The sequence below is a fragment of the Sinocyclocheilus grahami genome, unplaced genomic scaffold (genome assembly GCF_001515645.1).
Source record: "Sinocyclocheilus grahami isolate Dianchi unplaced genomic scaffold, SAMN03320097.WGS_v1.1 scaffold415.1, whole genome shotgun sequence".
NCBI lineage: Eukaryota > Metazoa > Chordata > Actinopteri > Cypriniformes > Cyprinidae > Sinocyclocheilus > Sinocyclocheilus grahami.
This window is the reverse complement of record NW_015505594.1, coordinates 227,555-249,274: the sequence shown is the minus strand read 5'-3', so window position 1 is coordinate 249,274 and position 21,720 is coordinate 227,555. Positions and strand designations below refer to the sequence as shown.

Here is a 21,720-nt window from a genome sequence, read left to right as displayed (position 1 = left end):
TGTTTCACAGATGGGATAAGGTTCTTTTGCTGGAATGCAGTGTTTTTCACTCTTCAAACATAACACTGCTCATTTAAACTCAAAAGTTCGATTTTGGTCTCATCCTTCCAGAAAACATTTCTTCAGTATTCCTCTGACTTGTTCACATGATCTTTAGCAAACTGCAGATGGGCAGCAATATTCTTTTTGGAGAGCAGTGGCTTTCTCCTTGCGACTCTGCCATGGACACCATGGTTGTTCAGTGTTCTCCTGATAGTGGACTCATGAACATTAATCAATGTAAGAAAGGCCTTTATTTACTTAGATGTTACCCTGGGGTCATTTGCAACCTCACAGGCTATTACACGGCTTGCTTTTGGAGTGATCTTTGTTGGTGGACCACTCCTGGGGAGGGTAACAGTGGTCTTGAATTTCCTCCATTTGTACACAATCTGTCTGACTGTGGATTGGTGGAGTCCAAACTATTTAGAGATGGCTTTGTAACCTTTTCTAGCCTGATGAGCAACACCAACTCTTTTTCTGAGGTCCCCAGAGACCTCATTTGTTTGTGCCATGATACACTTCCACAAACATGATCAAACTTTGATAGATCCCTGTTCTTTAGATAAAACAGGGCACACACTGACACCTGATAGTCATCTCACTGATTGAAAACACCTCTGAACAGATGGACTCTAATTTCACCTTCAAATTAACTGCTAATCCTAGAGATTCACATACTTTTGCCACTCACAGATATGTCATTTTGGATAATTTTCCTGAATAAATAAATGACAATGAAAATATTTTTGTCTCATTTGTTTGATTGGGTTATCTTTGTCTACTTTCAGGACTTGAAAATCTGGTTATATTTATGCAGAAATATAGAAACTTCTAAAGGGTTCACAAACTTTCAAGCAGTGATTTAATTATTCTCAATATGCATGTGGATTTGGTCCACAAGAAACATTATTAGCATTGATACACTTGATACATTTGGATAACATGATACATTTTTGGCATATATTTTAATCCGAAATCATAACACGATAATATTTTGTCACTCTTGATCAGTTTAATGTGTTTTTGCTTTCTTTCAACACTAATAATAATAAGAAATGTTTCCCAAGCACCAAAAACTGGAGTATAACGGCTGCTGAAAATTCAGCTTCAATAGAATAAATTACATTTTTAAATATAATAAATAGAAAACAGTTATTTTAAATTGTAACAATATTTTGTAATATTAACGTTTTTACTGTATTTTTGATCAAACAAATGCAGCTTTTGTGACCATAAGGGACTTCTTTCAAAAACATGAAAAATATAAATAATCAAATAATACAAAATCTATAAAATGGTGGTGTTTGTGTTAAATCTCTCCTTTCTTTACAGTCACTGCATTTCTCATAAATGAAAATCCCAAAGACTTCCTCCTCATAAAGCCAGTGTTGAACATGATTTATCTTCTCTCAGATTGAACAACTTTTCTTTCTTGTCCTTCCCACCATTCCGATATCTGTTAGCTTAAGTTAAAGGATAACCTCGTGACAGACCTCTAGTCAAATATTGTATTTAATTACTGTATCTGGGCTCATAGATGTGGTTGTTTAAAAGACTGGGAATGTTCAAGTGCCTGTGGTAGAGCATGGTGACTAAACACTAAAGGTGTGGTTTAGCATGAAGATTTCCCAACATATTCTCTAAAACACTGATTTCAACTTCAGCTGCATTTGTTTGAACAGGTTTCCTTGCCAAATTAATTTTGAATATATAAAGACTTCCTAAAATGTGAGGGTGGTAAAGGCACCTGCTCTGTCCTAAATCAGCACTGTGAAAATACACGACTGTTCAAAAGTTTGGGGTCAGTAATACTTTTATATAGAAAGGATGCATTAAATGTACCACAAAGTGAGAGTAAAGACTCTTACAAAAATTATATTTAAAATGGTCTTTTGAACTTTCTGTTCATCAAAGAATCCTGAAAACGTATCACAGTTTTTTGTTTTCAGGAAATGTTTCTTGGGCACCAAATCAGAATGATTTCTGAAGGATCATGTGACACTGAATACTGGAGTAATGATGATGAACATTCAGCTTTGCCATCACAGAAATATTTTACATTTTAAAATATATTTAAACAGTAAAAGTTCAATTGTAATAATATTTCACAATATGACTGTTTTTACTTTATTTTTATGAAATAAAAGTAGCCTTGGTGAGCACAATAACTCTTCAATGGTAGTGTAGCAATAACGATATTGATTTTATGACAGGATCGGTAACTAAAACAGCTGTTTTTGTTAGTATGCTGTAGTAGTAACATCACTTTTTTTTTTTTAAACCCGGTTACCTCATTGAAGATGGCTATATTCTCACACTGAAGGATCCTGGTTTTGTGAGTAAAACCTGGACAGTAAACAATGTTTTAAAAATACAGTCAACGTGTTCAAATAGAAGTCTTGCATATAAAAGTTTAAAGAAAGATATGACTTGTTAGTCCTTCGATTATTTCTCACATCATATAGGCTAAATAACTAAACATTTAAATACGCATAATATATTCTCCAAACAGGCAATATTAATCATATGACAGAATGGCAATTCTTCAAAATCTGTGCTCACCTCTAAAAGACAAGTCCACTTTGCGGTCATATTTCCCTGGCAGGTTATATATCTTCTTTAAAAGGACAGTGATAGACATGGCCAAGCGCGGCTGTGTTTCTGTGTCTTGTAATCTTGATCCACTGTGCTAGCTTTGAGTGAAGTTGGTCTTCGTTGTTCTTAAGGTACAAACATGGCACTCGAATCTGACTTGCAATAAGTGGTAGACAAGTATATCCGCAATTAAGCCGCTTTCAAATGATCCAGTATTCATGAGGCCTTCAAAGTCATTGGCAGAGCATACGATCTGGAGGAACTGTGCTGGAATTCCATCTGAAGAAAAACTCCCCAGGCAGAAGAGTTGTTGTAATATTTACCTATGATAATTTAATAGTTCACAGTTGAACTGTTAGTGAAGCAAGGGCGTAATATGAGTGTACAGGTGAACAGCTGTGCTCAGATCTGCATTTCAATTACTCCTAATAATAAAAAGGCAAGTGGGAATAGGATCAATTGAAATAATATTATGCCTTTTTGTTGAAGACATGACAAACTACACATTAAAAAAAAACCTGCACCAAGTGTGTTATGTGGTAATAAGGCAATTTTATTCAGTAATGTTATATAAATCGGTCGAACAGTGACAATGGCTACTGAAGAACTGAACAACATGTTGCTGTGTAAACATCTTATTTCATGATTAGGAAATACAATGATGGGGAAAAAACATGCATAATGTTTACAATCCCATTTCCTTTAAATCATTAGTTTAAAAAGATTCTTCAAACCAGATAACGGTCCCATAAGGGCAATTCTTCACTCTTTCTGTGCGTTCTACCTGCAATGATTACATACATTAAGCAATAAGGATGGATATATATATATATATATATATACACATATATACACACACACACACACACATACATATATACTGTTTATATGGATTAGATCATCAATGATTATTGTATAAATAATTTCAATAATAAATCACAGAAATTACTGTTAGTAAGGGTGTCAATAAGCAGTGACTTAGCAAGCTGTGACATCCTTAGTAAAAAAAAAATTCATATATATATATATATATATATATATATATAAAAATAATTACTTTTTTTAATGCAATTTTGCTACACCGGCTTTTTAAGGGTTAAAATGCATACCTCTGCCCATTTGTCATCCCCGATGCTTTGCAGCAGAACACAGAGTGGATCAGATTTGGATCCAACATCTTTATCCAAGAGATTATTGCAAGAGATGGAGAGCTCGACCTTCGACACACAATGAGCTGCCATCTGAAAGACAGACACAAGATCGTATAAAGTTTTTGTCTCGAAGCTAAACAGCTTCTATCAATCACTGAAGCGTAAAAACGTGAGGAAGTGAAATATTTGATCAAAAAAAGGGAAAGAATTGTTCAGAAGGACGCATTCTGCTGAACTTGTCTGTAGTAAAGCAAAACAAAAGTATATATAACATTCGAATAATGCATGCTCCATTTCACAAAACTATGCGTGTTAAAACAAAGAAATATGAGGTAAATCGTATCTGAGGGCCTACATGTCAGTATTTGACTTTCCGACAGTCACGCCTTAAATGTATTATAACGCCGTTAAAAACCATTTGTGCGTTGCTTAACGGCGCACCACGAATCTAAAACAGGCAACCAGTTAATATAAAATGAACTGACAAATGCGACCATGACATAAAAAAGATCATACCCTTAACAATTTTCAAACTGTAGAAACTGTGCTCGGAGATTCTCTATGCCAAAACGGTCTACTACCGTCTCCACCCTAACACGTTCATGTAATATAAAATGAGCAGGGTGGTGCCATTCAGTTCCTCTCCAGACGTGCAACGCTATTGGTCAGAACGCCAGCTAAACAACGCTGCGATTGGCCAGATGCCTGTCAATCACCGCACCAGCCCGCAGCACAGAGCACTGTGCATGAAACCAACGTGGACCGACTCGTTACACAGACGACAAAACAATTCTAATTTTAACCAACCCCATACACTTATACTTGTCATACTTTCTATTTTTTTAAACCCAAGTCTAAACACTACTACCAAGTTAATCTATAAATAATAGCGTTTCAGCGTTTAAAACGGCTGAGTAATTAATAGCTTACTGCATGAGCTCATAATACTTTCACGAACACCCAACAATGCAGTTATCATTCAGCAGCTTTATATTGGTTATATTCTACCAGCGTGCCACAACACAGTAACTAGTCTCGACTGGTTTAAGCGCAACCTCTCGTAGCAACTGGGCGGAGCGTACTTTCCTTGTCCGCTATGTCTCCATAGTAACACAGATTCCACAACTGGGACAATTCATATGCAAAAAGTGAACAAACAGTACATTACTCGGTTGCACCTTATTTGATGGATAGTCTTTCAGAGTGACAAATTAGAGGCATCTGTTCCTTCTTGCAGTGCAATCAAAACAAACTGTAGAGTTTTAATATCTATAAAAAAGCATTACTCCTTAACATCAGTCTCACCAATTCAATCACCATAAAGCAATGTTATAACGGTTACACAACTTGTAGAAACAGTATTTCAATGACATACATCAAAATCAAGTTTCTTGAAAAACATTTATCTGTTGCAGTATCAGCTCAAATCTTTCCAAAATGAATGTGGCAATGCATAGCAGCATTTTATTTCTCAGAACAATGACTATTCAACTACAGCAAAATATTTCAATAATTTTTTCCACATAATGCATTCTTCCTTTGAAATGTTGAAAAGCAAACACTACTAAATCTTGTAGACAATCCAATGCTCACAGAAAGTTTATAGCAGTACTAATATCTATGATAAGCACTTACCTGAACATTAACATCAGGAACCAAGGCTCAGTGCCAAAAAGGCACAAAGTAAAATATGCAGTCCACAAAGCTGGAGAACAGCTTGAGAATGCAAATAGGCAGAAATAGTCAACTCATCATGAATTTAATTCTAAAGCATTTCACAACAAAAGCGCAAAAGATCAACAAATAAAAACAATTTGCATAAATAATCCTGAAATTTTGTGCAGGCCCATCACAAGCAGATTCAAAGCATCAAACAGCGTTTGAGTCCAATCGCACTTGACCTTCTTTGATAGAAATGCACAGAGAATGTGTAGAACTCTTTGAAAACCAGGTTTGAAGAAAGAAATGACAACTTGTAGACAATCCAATGCTCACAGAAAGTTTATAGCAGTACTAATATCTATGATAAGCACTTACCTGAACATTAACATCAGGAACCAAGGCTCAGTGCCAAAAAGGCACAAAGTAAAATATGCAGTCCACAAAGCTGGAGAACAGCTTGAGAATGCAAATAGGCAGAAATAGTCAACTCATCATGAATTTAATTCTAAAGCATTTCACAACAAAAGCGCAAAAGATCAACAAATAAAAACAACTTGCATAAATAATCCTGAAATTTTGTGCAGGCCCATCACAAGCAGATTCAAAGCATCAAACAGCGTTTGAGTGCAAATCGCACTTGACCTTCTTTGATAGAAATGCACAGAGAATGTGTAGAACTCTTTGAAAACCAGGTTTGAAGAAAGAAATGACAACCATGAGCTACTTGAAAAATCTTTAGAAAAGCTTTTATGCAGCATGACATTTGCCACAATAATCCACAGCCAAAACAATGAAACATTGCATGTGCCTCTCATTAGTGCAGTTTGTATGAAAATTGTTTATCCCCTTATATAATATCAAAGCAAAGTTAAAAAACAATGTGTTCCTCTTTATTTATTTTTTTTTAACATATGGAGACTCTGCATTCTTAAAAAGCCATCTGTGGCACAACTGGGGCAGAATTTCATGAGTTTGTGATCCATACACTATACTTTAGGCATAAGCCTAAATCTATACCATGCAGTTCAACAGAATATTAACTAAAATAATTACTAGATAATTTAACGTCCTGACTCAACTGAACAAAATTGTTTCCACTCTAAAAACCAAGAACCCATTTAACAGTATGTTGCTTTTACCTGAGATGCTTATCTGTGATAGCAGAAAATATGAACAATTTAAAGAGTGCCTTCTTACCTCAGGTATAAAAATAAATAAATTTTAAATGATGCATTGTGGGGAAAAGGTCAAGGCTACAACAAAGACAGTCAAAAGCAACAAGCAATAGATTAGAGCTAGAGTCCCATCTCTACAATAACATCTGATGAAAAAATATTTAAAATAGAATTAGTTTAATATGGGAAACAAGGAAGTCACTGCAAAACATTTTAATGTTCATATCTGAACTGGAGAGAAAAAAAAAACAAAAACAGGAGGACAGGAGAAAACAGAATACCTTTAAGTGTCATCATTTCAGGAATGGCATTTTATTGACAATAGTTCAGCTGGAAAGTATTTACAAGAGAAAAAGCGCTGTAACGTCAAAAACTAATAAACATAACAATTGACCCATTTCAGCAACACTTAAAAAAAAGCCAAACTCCAAAAAAAAAAAAAAAAAAAAAAAAAAAAAAAAAAAAAAAAAAAAAAAAAAAAAAAAAAAAAAAAAAAAAGGAAGCCATCAAACACCACAGCAACAAGAGAAGAGAATCTAAGCAAAGAGAGTAAAATGCTTTCATATACAAATTACAATGCTGCATTTGCTTCACATCCCCGCTTAGCATTTACAGAATTGGTCTGACATCAGGCTTTTTAAAGCAATTCAATGTGACAGCAACAGATATTGATAAAGACAGACATTTGCATTTTATTGACATAGGAAAAACTTGTGGCAGACAGCAAACATTGCAACTGAAGTGCAGGCATGAATTTAGCACACAATGCACAGCAGCACGGTTTTTACCTCAGAAGAAAATGTGTAGATGCAGCATGGATCAAATACAGAAGTTTAAAACTTGAGCAGAGATACAAAATGACGAATTCTGGGAGTGAAACGTACTTGCCAACTAACCTCCATCGCAGATATTAGGCTCTAATGAACATACCACTATAAAGATGGCCCTTTTTCAGATCTGCAGATGTGAACTAACACATTATTGGCCTGAAGTCTTAAACAATGCTGTTTAGAGGAATTTAAAATAAACATCGTCTTTCCTCAATTATGTCATGCTTCATTAAACTACAATCTTGGATAAATAATGTGTACAGAAAACAAAAATCTAATACTTGTCAGTTTCTTCTGTACATAAACACAGCCAGATAAGTTTTTTTTTTCCCCTTCTGAAAACCGTGTCAAACATTAAGACACTTGCAATGACAAAGATGTTGCTTTCATCCCAAAGTGATCTTAACTTTTCTTGCCCCAATGGGCCTATCATTCAGGTCCATAACAGCAGCCATTGCTTCATCATGGGAGTCAAAAGCAACCATCGCTTCCCCAGTGGGCAAACCTTTCTCATTGAATTGCAAGCATACAGAACCAGGCAACACTTGATAGCCATAGAAGAAATCAATTATCTCGTCAACGGTCACAGTAAAAGGCATGTTTTGAATTTTGACAATGGTGGGCCGCGTATTACCTGGACCACTGCTGGATGGTCCTCTTAAACTCTCAGAAGCTGGCCGCTGACCTTGGCTACCTCCACGATTTTGGCTAATTGCTTTATGAGAAGATCCATTATCAAACGGTGGCATGCCCCTTAAGGGCTCTAACACACCAACAAAGTTGGAAGGTGCACTGTTGCCGTCAGGTCTGAAACCAGGGTGCTCTAAAACAGGACCGGACAGAGGTCCCCCAATCATTGGCGGGGGAATGCCAAGCGAGACGTCACCCAAAGCAGCGCCAAGTGGCGGTAAAGGTGGTGGACCTGCCAGTCCATTACCTGGGGCAATGAATGGGTTGACAAAAGGGGGACCGTTGCCAAGGGTCCCTACAGCACTTCTCAGAAAACTGAACTCATTGCCTGTCATTCCTGGAAAAGCATGAGGTGCTTGGGGAACTTGGACCTGGGGCTGAGTGTGTACATGGGTATGAGCATGAGCATGGGAATTTCCTTGGGATTTCTGGCCTCTTTTTGCCTGGGGAGGAGGATTTCTCTCAACTTCTTTCATCTGCTCGAATGTAACCAAATGAACGAAAGCATCCCTGCCATTCAATTTCTGCCTATGTAGTCTCTCTGCTTTAAGTGCGTCCTCATCAGACTTAAACTGCACAATAGCCTGGCCAAGACCATTACCATTTGCGTCAACTAACACCTTAAGGCTTTCCTCAAACAACTGAATGCCATCAAGAAACAGACGGACATCCTTTTTTGTCACGTTATAGGGAATATTGGTTATGTGAGCACAATTCTTGGCACTCTTTCCTCCTTCACCCGAACTATTCTTCTGATTGCCTTGGGAACCCTGCATTCGTTTGCGAATAGCATCTATCTTTTCATACATATTTTTCTTTGTGATTGGATGCACCTGTATGAACCGACTACCCATGTACTGCATATGGCATCCGAGAGCAGCTTTGTAGTGCGTTTCATTCCTAAACTCCACAAATCCCTCACCAGTTGCCCTGCCATTGGGTCCATATGCAATGTAAATGCTATCTTCAACAATGTCAAGATTTTTGAAAAACTCAAAAATCTGCTTGTTTTCTGCTTCATATGGGAGTCCTTTCAGATATACACAGAATTCTAGTTTGTGGGGTGATCGAGACCTGGCTCGCTCACGGCCAGAGGGTGGTGGCGAATTGGTGTTTCTGCGATGATGACGGCTGTGTTCGGCGTCACTACATACTTTAAAGTGTCCTGCGCTCTCTCTCCACTGCCGCTCTGTAGCTGGAGAAACCTCAACATATCTTTGGCCTATTATTCCTGAGTTTCTTTTCAGAGCCTCAAAAGAATCTTGGGGTGAGAAGAACTTAACCAATGCCCTGCCGATGTTTCTACCCAGGTTGTCTTTGAGCAAACGAACGGACTCAAGCCCAAGTCCCTGGAAAAAATCTCTAACTTCACTTTCAGTGACTGAAAAAGGAAGGCCGTGTAGATGAATGTAAAACTCATCTGGGTTTGCCACTGATGATTTCATGTGAGACTGGAGATTCAGGGGGTTTAGATGGTTTAAGGGATTCAGGAACATTGGATTGGGATTTCCGAGAGACAGTGGACAAGAGGCTAAACCACCAGTGACGGGGCCAACAGGGGGAGGGACACCGGGGTTAAATGGTGGAAGCCCTGGCAGGTGCGGCATGTGTGCAATGGGTGGGACCGGAGACACTGATGTTAGCGGATTAACAGCTGGTATTGGAGGCAATGTGGATACTGGTGGCAATGTGGATACTGGCATGGGGGGCATGGGTGGTAGAGATGGCATGGTGGGCAAGGGAGGTACTGGGGGAGGTACAGAGTTCAACGACGACATTGCCGTGGACATTGTGGATCCCAAACTAAGACTTGGGCTGCTGAAATTATTAAAGTTTGGGGGCATGTTGCCCATTGTAGTGGTCGAAAAGGTAGGGACAGTCTTGTTGCTTACAGGATCATGTGTTGATGCTGCTGTGGTGGCTGTAGTTGAAGTTGTGTTACTAAAACCTTGTGCCGTGGTTGGCAAGTTGCCTCTTCCACTTCCACCAGTACTAACCGGTGGACCCGGCCTACTGCCATTTCCCGTGGCAACCTCTGCACTGCCAGTTTCAAAGCGCCTACGGCTGAGCTCGATCATATTTTGCATTTCGGTTTTGCTACTCAGCAACAGAGAAACCTTGGAACCTTTGATCGACCCCCCTGTGCGCATCATTCCAAGCCTTGCATCTTCATCTGTGGCGAACACGATAAAAGCCTCACCGTGTTCACCCCCTACAATATGTACACCACCATCCGGTATGGTCAATCCAGAGAAGAAATGACGTATGTCCATAGTCCCAGCCACAATGGGGAGACCTTGCAAACGGATGACCACAGCCATGCTGAGGTGCAACAACAAACACCTGTAGATGAAAGAAGGCAACGACTGTCAGGCTATGGTAAACGGCAAAAAGATAACAGAAAACCAGTATAAAACTACAAGACAATTAACAGCAAGACCAAAGATTATGAGAGAAAACACATTATAGCAAAAAAAAAAATGTAACACCGCAAATCCAGTAAGAATCACAAATTCTTAGCTTATCACATTGTTTAGAATTTTTTTTAGTTGAAAAGTTCAAAATGACTAATGAACTGAGCTGAACAAAACTTATAAAGCAATGGCAATTTTCAAAGTTGTATTTAAAAGCATTTTTAAACACTTAATCTTGAAACACTACATAAAACACTGTTAAACATGCTAATTTCCGGAGTTTAACTGACAACTCAACTCACAATCTTCAAATGTAACAGAAGGTCGAGACCACTAATAATACCGTTTGGTTTTTTTAATTAAGCAAATATGGCATAGCCCATTGGTTCAATTCTTGTCCTGGAGACTGAATTGTCCTGCACATTTTTATATTATCTGACATATTCAGTTCAGTTCATGACGATCTCTCCTAATGAGCTGATAATCTGGTATTTTCAATAAAAGATACATGCATAGTGCTGTGGGTCCCCAGGACCAGGATTGAAAACCACTGGTGTAGCCTATTCTACAGTGTCTCTGGCTTAATGATGAACTGAACACAGGTCTCCCAAACCTTTTGAACTAGGGTTGTAACGATATTAGATTTTCACGGTATGATAATAATCTCAGAAAATATCACGGTTTTAACTGTATATATTAAACAATAATTCTTATCAGTAACAATGACTCTTAAAAAAACAAGAACAAGTTATTGGAGTAAACAAACTTGAAACCATTTTAATGAAAGTATTGAAATCTCCCTTCTGAAAAAATAAATTTCATTAAAAAAAACAATTAAAAAATAAAGCTGTACACCTTATGTATACCTATACCACACTTTAACATTTTAATTAAATGTTTTAAAATGTTATCAAATGAAAATGTACAACTTTTATTTTTGGCAAAGTGCTGCACAACAGAGGTGTATACCAAGTTAAAATATGGAAAAAACATGATATTCCTTAATGTTTAAATAAATGATTTTATTATAAAGAATATTATTATTGTTGTTATAACTTTGAAGAACACTGTACAATGCTAATATATTTCTGTCATAATTTCAAGTTAAATCGAACTTTTATTTTGACGGGTTGTAGCGGACCTGTGTATTTGACTATGGTTTTTCTCAAATGTTAAAAGGAAATGTTTATTTAATTTTTCTCTCAGAGCAGCTATGGTGATGTTCATGTTTATGTATAGATGCTGAAAACACCATTTATGTATGCGTTCTTCAGTGTGTAGTAGATAAAACGGCGCCACTCAAGAGACATGCAGAAACAAGCAGATTATTCATATAGCGGTCTCTTTGCGCTTTAATATTCAGACACATAACGTTATCATATCTACTTTTGATTTATCCATCCATCAGATGTGGATCCATTAGCGTGTTTTACGTGACATCCTCGTTAGCCTGTACTGTAAATTCCATGTTCACGACTGCACCGGGATTCCCTCTGCATCCCGGAAATCATATGACCTTAACTTATAACTTGTTATAAATGCGACACACCTTTATCTGCACGCTGGAATGATGTCCACGAATATGAGCGAACATGTTGGATGTATTGCTTGCTTTTGCAGCCACTTTGCGTCCACATTTTTTGCAAATTGGATCCGTCCTCAAGGACAACCCCGTGTTCGGCCAAGTGAATGCAGAGTGAAGCAGCCGAGCGGAAATAAGTTGCATATGTGCGGGTGAGCGCGTTTTTTTTTTCATTCATTTAAAGTTTTGAAACAGCCCCCGGTTTGCGACGTCACAAACCAATAACCAATCACGTCAAGGGATCGATTCCTATCACTAGCATGCAAAATATACCAATACCAGCACAAAACCAAAAATAAATTAAAGCAAAAAACCCATGAAGCTGTGGTTTAATGTGAATTTAGAACCGCTAACTTGCATTATAACCCGTGGCAACAGTGTAAAAGTAGCCCGGAGTCAGACCCACCTCTCCTGCATCGGCATCTGCACTTCACACGCGTATGCTCGCGGGCGCAAATTAAGTATCACAAACGGCTGTATTCGAGTCTTCAAGGCATTTTAGGACACAACATCGTCAAGTAAGTAACTTTAACGAATGTTACAGTATTCACTGTAGTTGTCCACTAGTAAAAATATATAGATTTATCAGTCATTATCCGTGTATGCCATTGTTTTGCGTTTACTACAGTTCAGTGGATCAGGAGGCGCTGGCTGGTGTGACTGAGTGGAGGCGGGACTAATTTGCATATTCATAGATCAGCATATAGTAAAAGGGTGTACAGTTGCATTCAAGCTATTTTAAGGAATGAGAAATTATTTTCACAAGAAAAAATGTAAATATGTAATTTTGATGATCAAAGATAAGTTTTAAGGGATAAAATATTTGACTACAGGGGGACTTTAAAAAAAAAAAAAAAAAAAGTAGATATGCAAATATTTACGGTATGATAACCGTGCACGTTCAAACCGTGATAAACTCTCATACCGATATATTGTTACAACCCTATTTTGAACCATGAATTTCCATGGCTTTTATAGCCACCTGTGATTAATGGATAAGCATTTTTTAAATCCTTGAAAATTCGAAAAATTTAAATGGAGACTGCACTCACCAAAAGCAATTTACAGCTTAGCTGACAAATTATTTAAGACATGGGGCCTCATGCATAAAACTTTCCATAGATTTCATCCTAAAAGTGTATGTATGCACAAAAGCTAGATTTGGCGTACGCACAATTTTTCAGATTTATAAAACCATGCGTACACCAGAACCTGCACAAAATTCCCTTTGTAATACCCAGTCAGCGGAAGATTGTGCGTACACGAATCTCCACCCCGTCTCCTCCCTGAAATAGCCATTTATGGATCTTACAACGCTTAGTTTTAATATGCATAACGCCATCTACATATCATTTCCATGCATATTTCCATTCACGTGACACCATGTTTAATGCAGTTATGGCTAGCCTACAACACGTTAGGAAAATATGAGATACGGACTATAAATGCATTTTGAGACATCACTATTCTAATTTATGCAATTTGCCTAAAAGGTAAACATATATTTTAGAATGTTTATAGCTTATATTTTTATGGAAATAATTTTTTTGCAGTGTAAATAGCTGTCTGACTCACCGTGTCAATAAAACATTTTGAAAATAAAACACGCATATCTTACGGTTTCCTTCAAATTCTATCTTTTAAATATGGTGTTTGTCACAATATTGGGAAGAGCACGAAAGGGGTTATCATTAGGCTACTGTCTGTGCGCGACACCTGTGAACAGTTCTACTGTCATCAGACCAATGAATGGACTGTTTGATCAACGAGCGCATCCTTATGTCTGTCGTTACCGTCTATGTTCCAAAGCCATCAGACGAATCAAGTTCACATCAATGATCATTATTCGTGCAAAAGCATTTTCTCAGAACACGAGTTTTGCTACTTGGAACACAATTTAAAGCGGAATTGTCATACGCCAAGCAATTCTCACTGCGATTAAAAAATGTAATCGCATGACACAGGAAAATTGTTTGAAAGCAGCATATCCACTGCAAATATTTCTGTTTAAATTCATATAAAAATGTTGTAATTTCTGGATAATAATTTAATGAAATTTCAGTTCTTAACTTCATTATTCAGTGTCCTATTTAATCTAAATGTGTATGTCAAATGTAAAACAGACTTTAAAATCATTCTGTTTGCTTCCTTATTTCACTCACTCCAGTAAAAGAGTGCGTACGCATGGTCTGGACTAGAGTGTCCGTACGGTGTGCACATTTACGCCTAGTTTCTTTTTTATAAATCCCGTTATGTGTGGAAAATTGCGTACGCACATTTCCATGGCCATTTTGTGCATACGCAACGTTTATACATCAGGCCCCAGAGCAGAGCCAGAAAAACTTGCATTGCATGACTTTTTAAGATTTTAATTTCAACTTTTCCAGACTTAGAAATCACAATTTCGAAATTCTACTTATATTTCCAGGTTTTCAATAACTGTGGGAACCCTAAATAGGCTTAAATAGCCTATGCTTTATAACATTGTACTGTAGACAGCAACAACCTAAAAGAAAGTTTTGCAGCAATTTTCTTAATGTCCCCCAAAACTTTGATAGCATTGTAAAAAATTGTGCATACGCAACGTTTATACATCAGGCCCCAGAGCAGAGCCAGAAAAACTTGCATTGCATGACTTTTTAAGATTTTAATTTCAACTTTTCCAGACTTAGAAATCACAATTTCGAAATTCTACTTATATTTCCAGGTTTTCAATAACTGTGGGAACCCTAAATAGGCTTAAATAGCCTATGCTTTATAACATTGTACTGTAGACAGCAACAACCTAAAAGAAAGTTTTGCAGCAATTTTCTTAATTTCCCCCAAAACTTTTATAAAATTGTAAAAAAAAAAAAAAAAAAAAAAAAGAGAAAGACAATTGCATTTGTAGATAGTCAACCATTCGCACAGAATGCATATTGCAATGACATATTTTAAGACAACAAAAACCATTAAGCCACATTTCTAGATTCTAAATGAATGCATTTTTCTTATTATTTTTTAGATAACTAAAAAAAGTAATTGACCAAATATCTCTAAGTTTAGTTGACCAAGATCCCTCAGATGCTTACCTGTATTAAAAGTGCTGCTTCTTTACAAGATGCACAGGATACCCAAGCCAATCCTGACGGCAATCATTTAAAATCAATTCTTGACTGTAATAAAAAGAATAAATGGAGGGAAATATATGTAAACAGCATTAGAACAAGCATACCCATGAGTGACTCCAAGAAAACCATTCAGTGCCAGCCATTTCCAGCCCATTTAGTATAACATTCTTGTTCAGCAAAACAACAAATTTAATCACCACTTGTGCACATCAGATGGTGGCCAGCTACTTCGCGAAAGCCATACACATATGAATTGGACGCATGCTTAAAACGCATGCATGTCATGTATTTCATAACCCCAGCAAACATTAATACTTAACAGCAACACATCAAAATACAGGAACATTTTAACATTTTCATATAAAAAGGGGGAAAAACAGATGTCAAAGCATATTAAGCTACAAAAACAGAGAGTGACCTTCCATGGAGTGACAATAACATCTGATAATGTTGGTAAGTTGTGAGTAAAGTGTAAGAAACTCAATTAGAGAGCATCTCTAATAGCATCTAGCTTGTCTCAAACTAACTTATGCATTTCTGACCTCCAAATTGGTAACCTGCAAGTGCAAACATACAAACAAAAGCCAATGTGACAGTAAAAACACCAATACAACATTACATTTTTAGAAACCTTTCTTCAGTATCTCTCCAGAGAATGTGAAATTTATACAAAAAGAGATAAACCAAGAGTAAACCATGAATTGAGTAGTTTAATCCAAATCTTTTGGAGACATTTTCACTTGATATAATAAACGGATTTAATTTAGGCTTTTATTCACACATAAACAATCATCAACTCTCATACATGGAGCCAAACAAATATGGTTAACAGAAGCTTAAATATGCTCACTTGACGCATGAGAATAAACCTCACTGGATCTTGCGTTCATCATCATTTAAAACACGATGTTGTGGATTAAACCTCTCAATTTCTATGGATTACTTTTACAATCTCTTGATGTACTTTTTGATGTGCTAAAGTTTTGGTTGCACGGACTTTCAAAGGAACGCCAGATAAGGTTTCATTAAAAATACTTTCATTTGTTTTGAAGATAACAGAGTTTAATCGCTTTTGGTGAGAAAATGACCATTTTCATTTATGGGTGAACAGTTTAAATGGGAGTTAAGTATTTGATCACCTACCACCAGAAACCACAAAAACTAGGTTAGTTCTTACATAAGTGTATTCAGACTCAAATGTGACAATCTCCTATGTTCTGCCAGTTAAATAAAGAGTCTTAACCCAAAAGTGGAAACCAGGTCACATATTCAGCAACCATGTGAAAATAAACCTGAATGCACGTAAAACAGATAGTAACTAGGCATGGGCCGATTACCGGTTTCAAGGCATACCGCGATTTGAAAATTTCACGGTTTCAAAACCGCTAATATTTTCCGTTATACCGTTCCTGCGGTATGCGCAGTTTCTCATGTCTCCTCAAAGACTGAAAGTGTAGGAATCCCTCAGGTTGAGTGCAGTGTAGAGAGTAACACGGACCCTCCTCCTCCTCTTGTTGGTGCGAGCGGTCAGTCACGTTTGTGTAGGATGTCCAAACTTAAAGCAGCACTATGTAACTTTTTGTGTGTTCAAAATTAGCAAAATGTATATAATAAGCGAGTACATCATGAATTCATCTTCCAAACCATGTTTATGTCTTATTCCGAATCACTACGGTACACTTATAATAAGTACTTATATTTGGACTATTGTATCCTGGTCAGGTCGGCACCACTGCGGAGTAACGCGTACCTGCGTGAATCGCCATAGACAAACTTAGAGAAGTAGCTCCGGTTGGAATGTTCTTCCGAGGGATGTGTGCAGTTCTGTTTATTAACCGCTAGAACGCCAAAAGTTACATAGTGCTGCTTTAAGGAGCTTCCCCTGGAACTTATGTGATAGGCAACCGGACGTTTTTTGTCTTATTGCAACCAACTCGTCTCTGTTCTGGACTTGCACAAACTGCGTTCCAATGCAATCGTTTTCCAAAATGTCATTTAAGTGAAAATATGAAGTCTGTAAACGCCCGTTAACACAGGCCAGAGAGATTGAAGACGGACGCACAGGGAAAAATACTGTAGCAGGCAGATCACTCACTGTTCATGATGCACAAACTATTGGAAGAAAATCTTCAATATTGATTTGGGGGTTTATAGGGCCTTTCGCACCACTTTAGTTCCAGAACTAAATGTACAGTACTAAAGTACTGGGACGATTTTGCGCAAACTATTTCCCAGTACCATTTAAAGGGTTGCATTCGCATCGAGAGTGTGTACTAATAAGTGACGTAACAAAGAAAAACAACATTAACAACAGGAGGATGGAGGACGCTGTGATCGGAGCTGTTTTTGTTGTGTCTCGCGGGTTTCACAATAATGGACATGGAAAGTCGACATATACGTAAAGCGATTGAAAGAAGGACTAAGAATCTCCAACGACAACTGGCAGTGCTACATTTGCTACAAGTGCCTGCACTTCAGCGTCCATCCATCTATTGCTGTTCTCCATACTTGCGAAATAAGTTGACAATGTTTACAGTATGTTTACACGGCGTTTTAAATCATGGCGGGTGAGGGTGTTTTCGTACACGTTTGGCCAATCGATGTCTACTTACGTCACGATTAGTACCAGTTGTGCTGGTTAGATCCTGAGTAGGAGCTAATTTGGTTCTCGAAAAAAGGCAGTCCGATACTAAACTCGCACCCAGTTCCGGCAGTGCGAAAACGCCAAAAAGTGCGTAGTTCCACAATTAGTTCTGGTACTATGAAAAGGTTCCCGCGGTGCGAAAGGCCCTATTAAGAATGTATTTCTGAGGGGAACTGACTGTCTTCAGAAAAGTTTACGTGGTATTTTCTCTTAATCTCATCTCTGTATAGTTCATATTAAAGCAGTGTTTCAGCACAGTGCTGCTTTGTTTACAGCGGTAACCAAGGAAACACTGTATCTGGTGTTCCAGAAGCGCCTCCTGCTGTCAGAGAGTGAATCTGCGTCTCATTCAGAGCTTCTGCTGTTTGCTTCATTCAGGCATGTAGTATAATTTCACAAAGCTAGTCAGAACATTCTGTTTTTGCTTCAAATTGCGTTATTATTAAATCAAATGATGTACATGAAATTATATAACTAAATGATGTATATGAATTACATAACTAAAATTAAATAACTGTAATTACAGATTTAGGTTAAATAAAGATGTCAGTCTTTATTTTTCTTTTTAGGAAACAAATCAAAGACAAAAAACTAATTCTACTGTTCCTAATATTCTTTATGCTGCTCAAACTAAATAAGTGCTACATTTGCTACAAGTGCCTGCACTTCAGCGTCCATCCATCTATTGCTGTTCTCCATACTTGCGAAATAAGTTGACAATGTTTACAGTATGTTTACACGGCGTTTTAAATCATGGCGGGTGAGGGTGTTTTCGTACACGTTTGGCCAATCGATGTCTACTTACGTCACGATTAGTACCAGTTGTGCTGGTTAGATCCTGAGTAGGAGCTAATTTGGTTCTCGAAAAAAGGCAGTCCGATACTAAACTCGCACCCAGTTCCGGCAGTGCGAAAACGCCAAAAAGTGCGTAGTTCCACAATTAGTTCTGGTACTATGAAAAGGTTCCCGCGGTGCGAAAGGCCCTATTAAGAATGTATTTCTGAGGGGAACTGACTGTCTTCAGAAAAGTTTACGTGGTATTTTCTCTTAATCTCATCTCTGTATAGTTCATATTAAAGCAGTGTTTCAGCACAGTGCTGCTTTGTTTACAGCGGTAACCAAGGAAACACTGTATCTGGTGTTCCAGAAGCGCCTCCTGCTGTCAGAGAGTGAATCTGCGTCTCATTCAGAGCTTCTGCTGTTTGCTTCATTCAGGCATGTAGTATAATTTCACAAAGCTAGTCAGAACATTCTGTTTTTGCTTCAAATTGCGTTATTATTAAATCAAATGATGTACATGAAATTATATAACTAAATGATGTATATGAATTACATAACTAAAATTAAATAACTGTAATTACAGATTTAGGTTAAATAAAGATGTCAGTCTTTATTTTTCTTTTTAGGAAACAAATCAAAGACAAAAAACTAATTCTACTGTTCCTAATATTCTTTATGCTGCTCAAACTAAATATATTGTGTTCAGCGGAAAAAAGGTTTTTTTTTTTTTACATTTATAACGACAATACCGTGATACCGTGAAATTTTAGCTTAAGGTTATCATACCGTCAAAATCTCATACCGGCCCATGCCTAATAGTAACTACTATCAATAACCAAATAATTAAAATAGGATCAAGGTTTAAGTCTGTTAATCGCACTTGAATACAAATCTTAAGAGATTTATGGCAGCAACACTTTTCACACGATTTCCACAAACCAAACGCTCCAATGTCACCATATTTCAGATTCATGCCGAAGTGGCTACAAACTTAATACAACATCGAATACAAAATGAGCTTCATTCAGGGCACATTTCAAATGATGTGTCAAATAGAGCTTATTCGCTTTAGCAGGAACAACCAACCACTGAAATAAAAGAGAATCATAACAATAGAAACAGACAGGTGTGTCCAGCCGTTCGAGAAAAGCTTTGAAACGTAGCACTCTTTGCTTTCTTGAATAAAAATCATCTAGTTAAATATGAGCTTAACAATAACATCCATGGCATGGCGTCATCGGCCATTCAAACCTCAAACCCAGCGAGATGACAAAATGGCGCCGTCTGTATTTACTCCGTCTACAGCAGAAACACAGCTCGCTGCTATTCTCTCAGTCTTTCAATTCAGCACAGCACTTCTCAGAAATAAGAAAACAACAGAACCACTGCACGAGAAGGAAAAGATGCCTGGCCATTACCCATTTAAACCAAACTAAGTTATGTCGTGTGCTTGCAGCTCACAATCACTCTGCCCTCCATTAAACTTATAAAACAATTGCATTTTTGCAAATGTCGACAGTGTTGTGTATGGCTACATGAAATACATTGTGTGAATTGATGTACTTTGCATATTCTTACCGAATTTATTTGTCTTAACTGATCTTTTTAAAATAATAAAGAAGACGAAGCGCTTCAACTGTACTCTTCCACCTCTTGTTCTTCAACGTCTGTTTGGTCGCGCTCAGTGTCGACACTGGAAGAGAGCGACGGCGCATGCGCTGCTTCTTCTTCTTGTTCAATGGCCGTTCACTGCTTAGGAGTATTACCATAGACATAATAAATACCTAGGCTGCGTACCACTCCACTTTTAGACACGCACTCGCGAACTTCCCTAAGCACTTCCCCTCAGGGGAATCACTGCTGCCATTTTGAAGTGCGTTCCACTTCGTGAAGTGGACGAGGGAAGTTTATATGGTCAGACCCTCGACCCCTCGATTTTGACCGAGGGAGCGAGTCTGCTTCATATGCACACTTCAGGCCGCTCCATAGACCACAATGCAACACGATTGTGACGTCATCGCAGATCGTGTTTAATTTATCCCCACCTCAAACAATTATATATAAATATATATTTTTAAACATTTATAACAGCCCAAACATACCTATATAGATATAGAATGCGGCACCAAACAAATTCATAAGGGAAAAAATGTAAACAATAAACCAACTCCATAGCTGATTCTAAGTGACCAAGGGCTTAGGACGTTCCAGTTCAGCCCATTCCAAGGGTAATTTTCATAAACAAGCCCTAGAATCCTGGAAGATTGCTTTTAAACATAATTTCTCCCCGCACACGTGTATTCTTTGGAACAATGAAAATATATTGTCTGGTAACAAATCACTCTGTTTCATTGAATGGGTGAATCAAAATATCTTTTTTGTTTCTGATTTGTTCAGTTCGGACGGGGACCTTCTTTCCTTTTCTGATTTTGTGTTTTTGAAAGGTGCATCAATCTCACTATGAGATTTTAATAAGCTGACTAAAAGTATCCCTGCCAGTTTAAAAACTTTGTTTAAAGCGCATTTATATTATGGCTGTGTAAACAACCATTTTCCTACACTTGCATTTAATGGTGTTTATGTATTAGATAAATGTATAGATGTATTAGACTTGTCATTGCCCATTCACCAAGTCTTTTTGGTCAGAAGTTACCATGTTATTTTTTTCCTGCTGTAAAAAAATGATTGAAATAACAGAACATTTTTTTTGTCAGATTTTCATTCCAAGGACATTAATCTGGAACATATAGTTTTATTGCTTTGCCTCTGGGTAAATTTCACCTTCATAAAGCCAGAACCATTCAGTGCAAACCTAACTTTAGAATGTTTTCATCTGATATAAAGTCCCTTTTTACTTCTTTTAAGAATATGTCAAATCCTTTGAACTCAAAGGCTTCTAAAACGTGTAACATTCTTCAGTCTATTGTAAGCTATCTTTAAAAGACTTTCCTTTTTTTTCATCATTGGTATATCTTGTTAATTTGTGTAGCTTGTATAACTTCATGTGTTTCAAAGTTTTAACTTTATATTGTAGTTTATATCATA

At 37.3% G+C, this 21,720-nt stretch overlaps 2 protein-coding genes across 5 annotated transcripts in view; both read right to left on the bottom strand.

Moving 5' to 3' along the window:
- LOC107551122 (fer-1-like protein 4) overlaps positions 1-2,865 on the bottom strand; it is a 28,819-nt gene extending 25,954 nt beyond the window's left edge. Inside the window, exons 1-2 of the mRNA XM_016232616.1 lie at positions 2,605-2,865; positions 2,333-2,388 (exon numbers count right to left, since the gene is read on the bottom strand). Of these exons, the coding sequence (XP_016088102.1) occupies positions 2,333-2,388; positions 2,605-2,683 (135 nt within the window). The 5' untranslated portion in view covers positions 2,684-2,865. The remainder of the gene's footprint in view (positions 1-2,332; positions 2,389-2,604) is intronic.
- Positions 2,866-3,390: 525 nt separating this feature from the next.
- On the bottom strand, positions 3,391-20,410 carry LOC107551121 (RNA-binding protein 12-like). Of its 4 annotated transcripts, XR_001604734.1 has the most exons (4): positions 20,254-20,410; positions 15,213-15,296; positions 3,747-3,878; positions 3,391-3,421 (listed from the first exon to the last, which is right to left on the bottom strand). XR_001604734.1 is itself a non-coding variant. In XM_016232615.1 (3 exons), the coding sequence occupies exon 3, from the start codon at positions 10,464-10,466 to the stop codon at positions 7,842-7,844; it is 2,625 nt and encodes an 874-aa protein (XP_016088101.1). In that variant the 5' UTR covers positions 10,467-10,488; positions 15,213-15,296; positions 20,254-20,401; the 3' UTR covers positions 7,774-7,841. The 4 variants fall into 4 exon arrangements, 1 of the variants encoding a protein (XP_016088101.1); XR_001604733.1 differs by lacking the exon at positions 15,213-15,296 and having other exon boundaries at positions 20,254-20,398; XR_001604732.1 differs by lacking the exons at positions 15,213-15,296; positions 20,254-20,410 and adding an exon at positions 4,305-4,378.
- Positions 20,411-21,720: the final 1,310 nt, after the last annotated feature.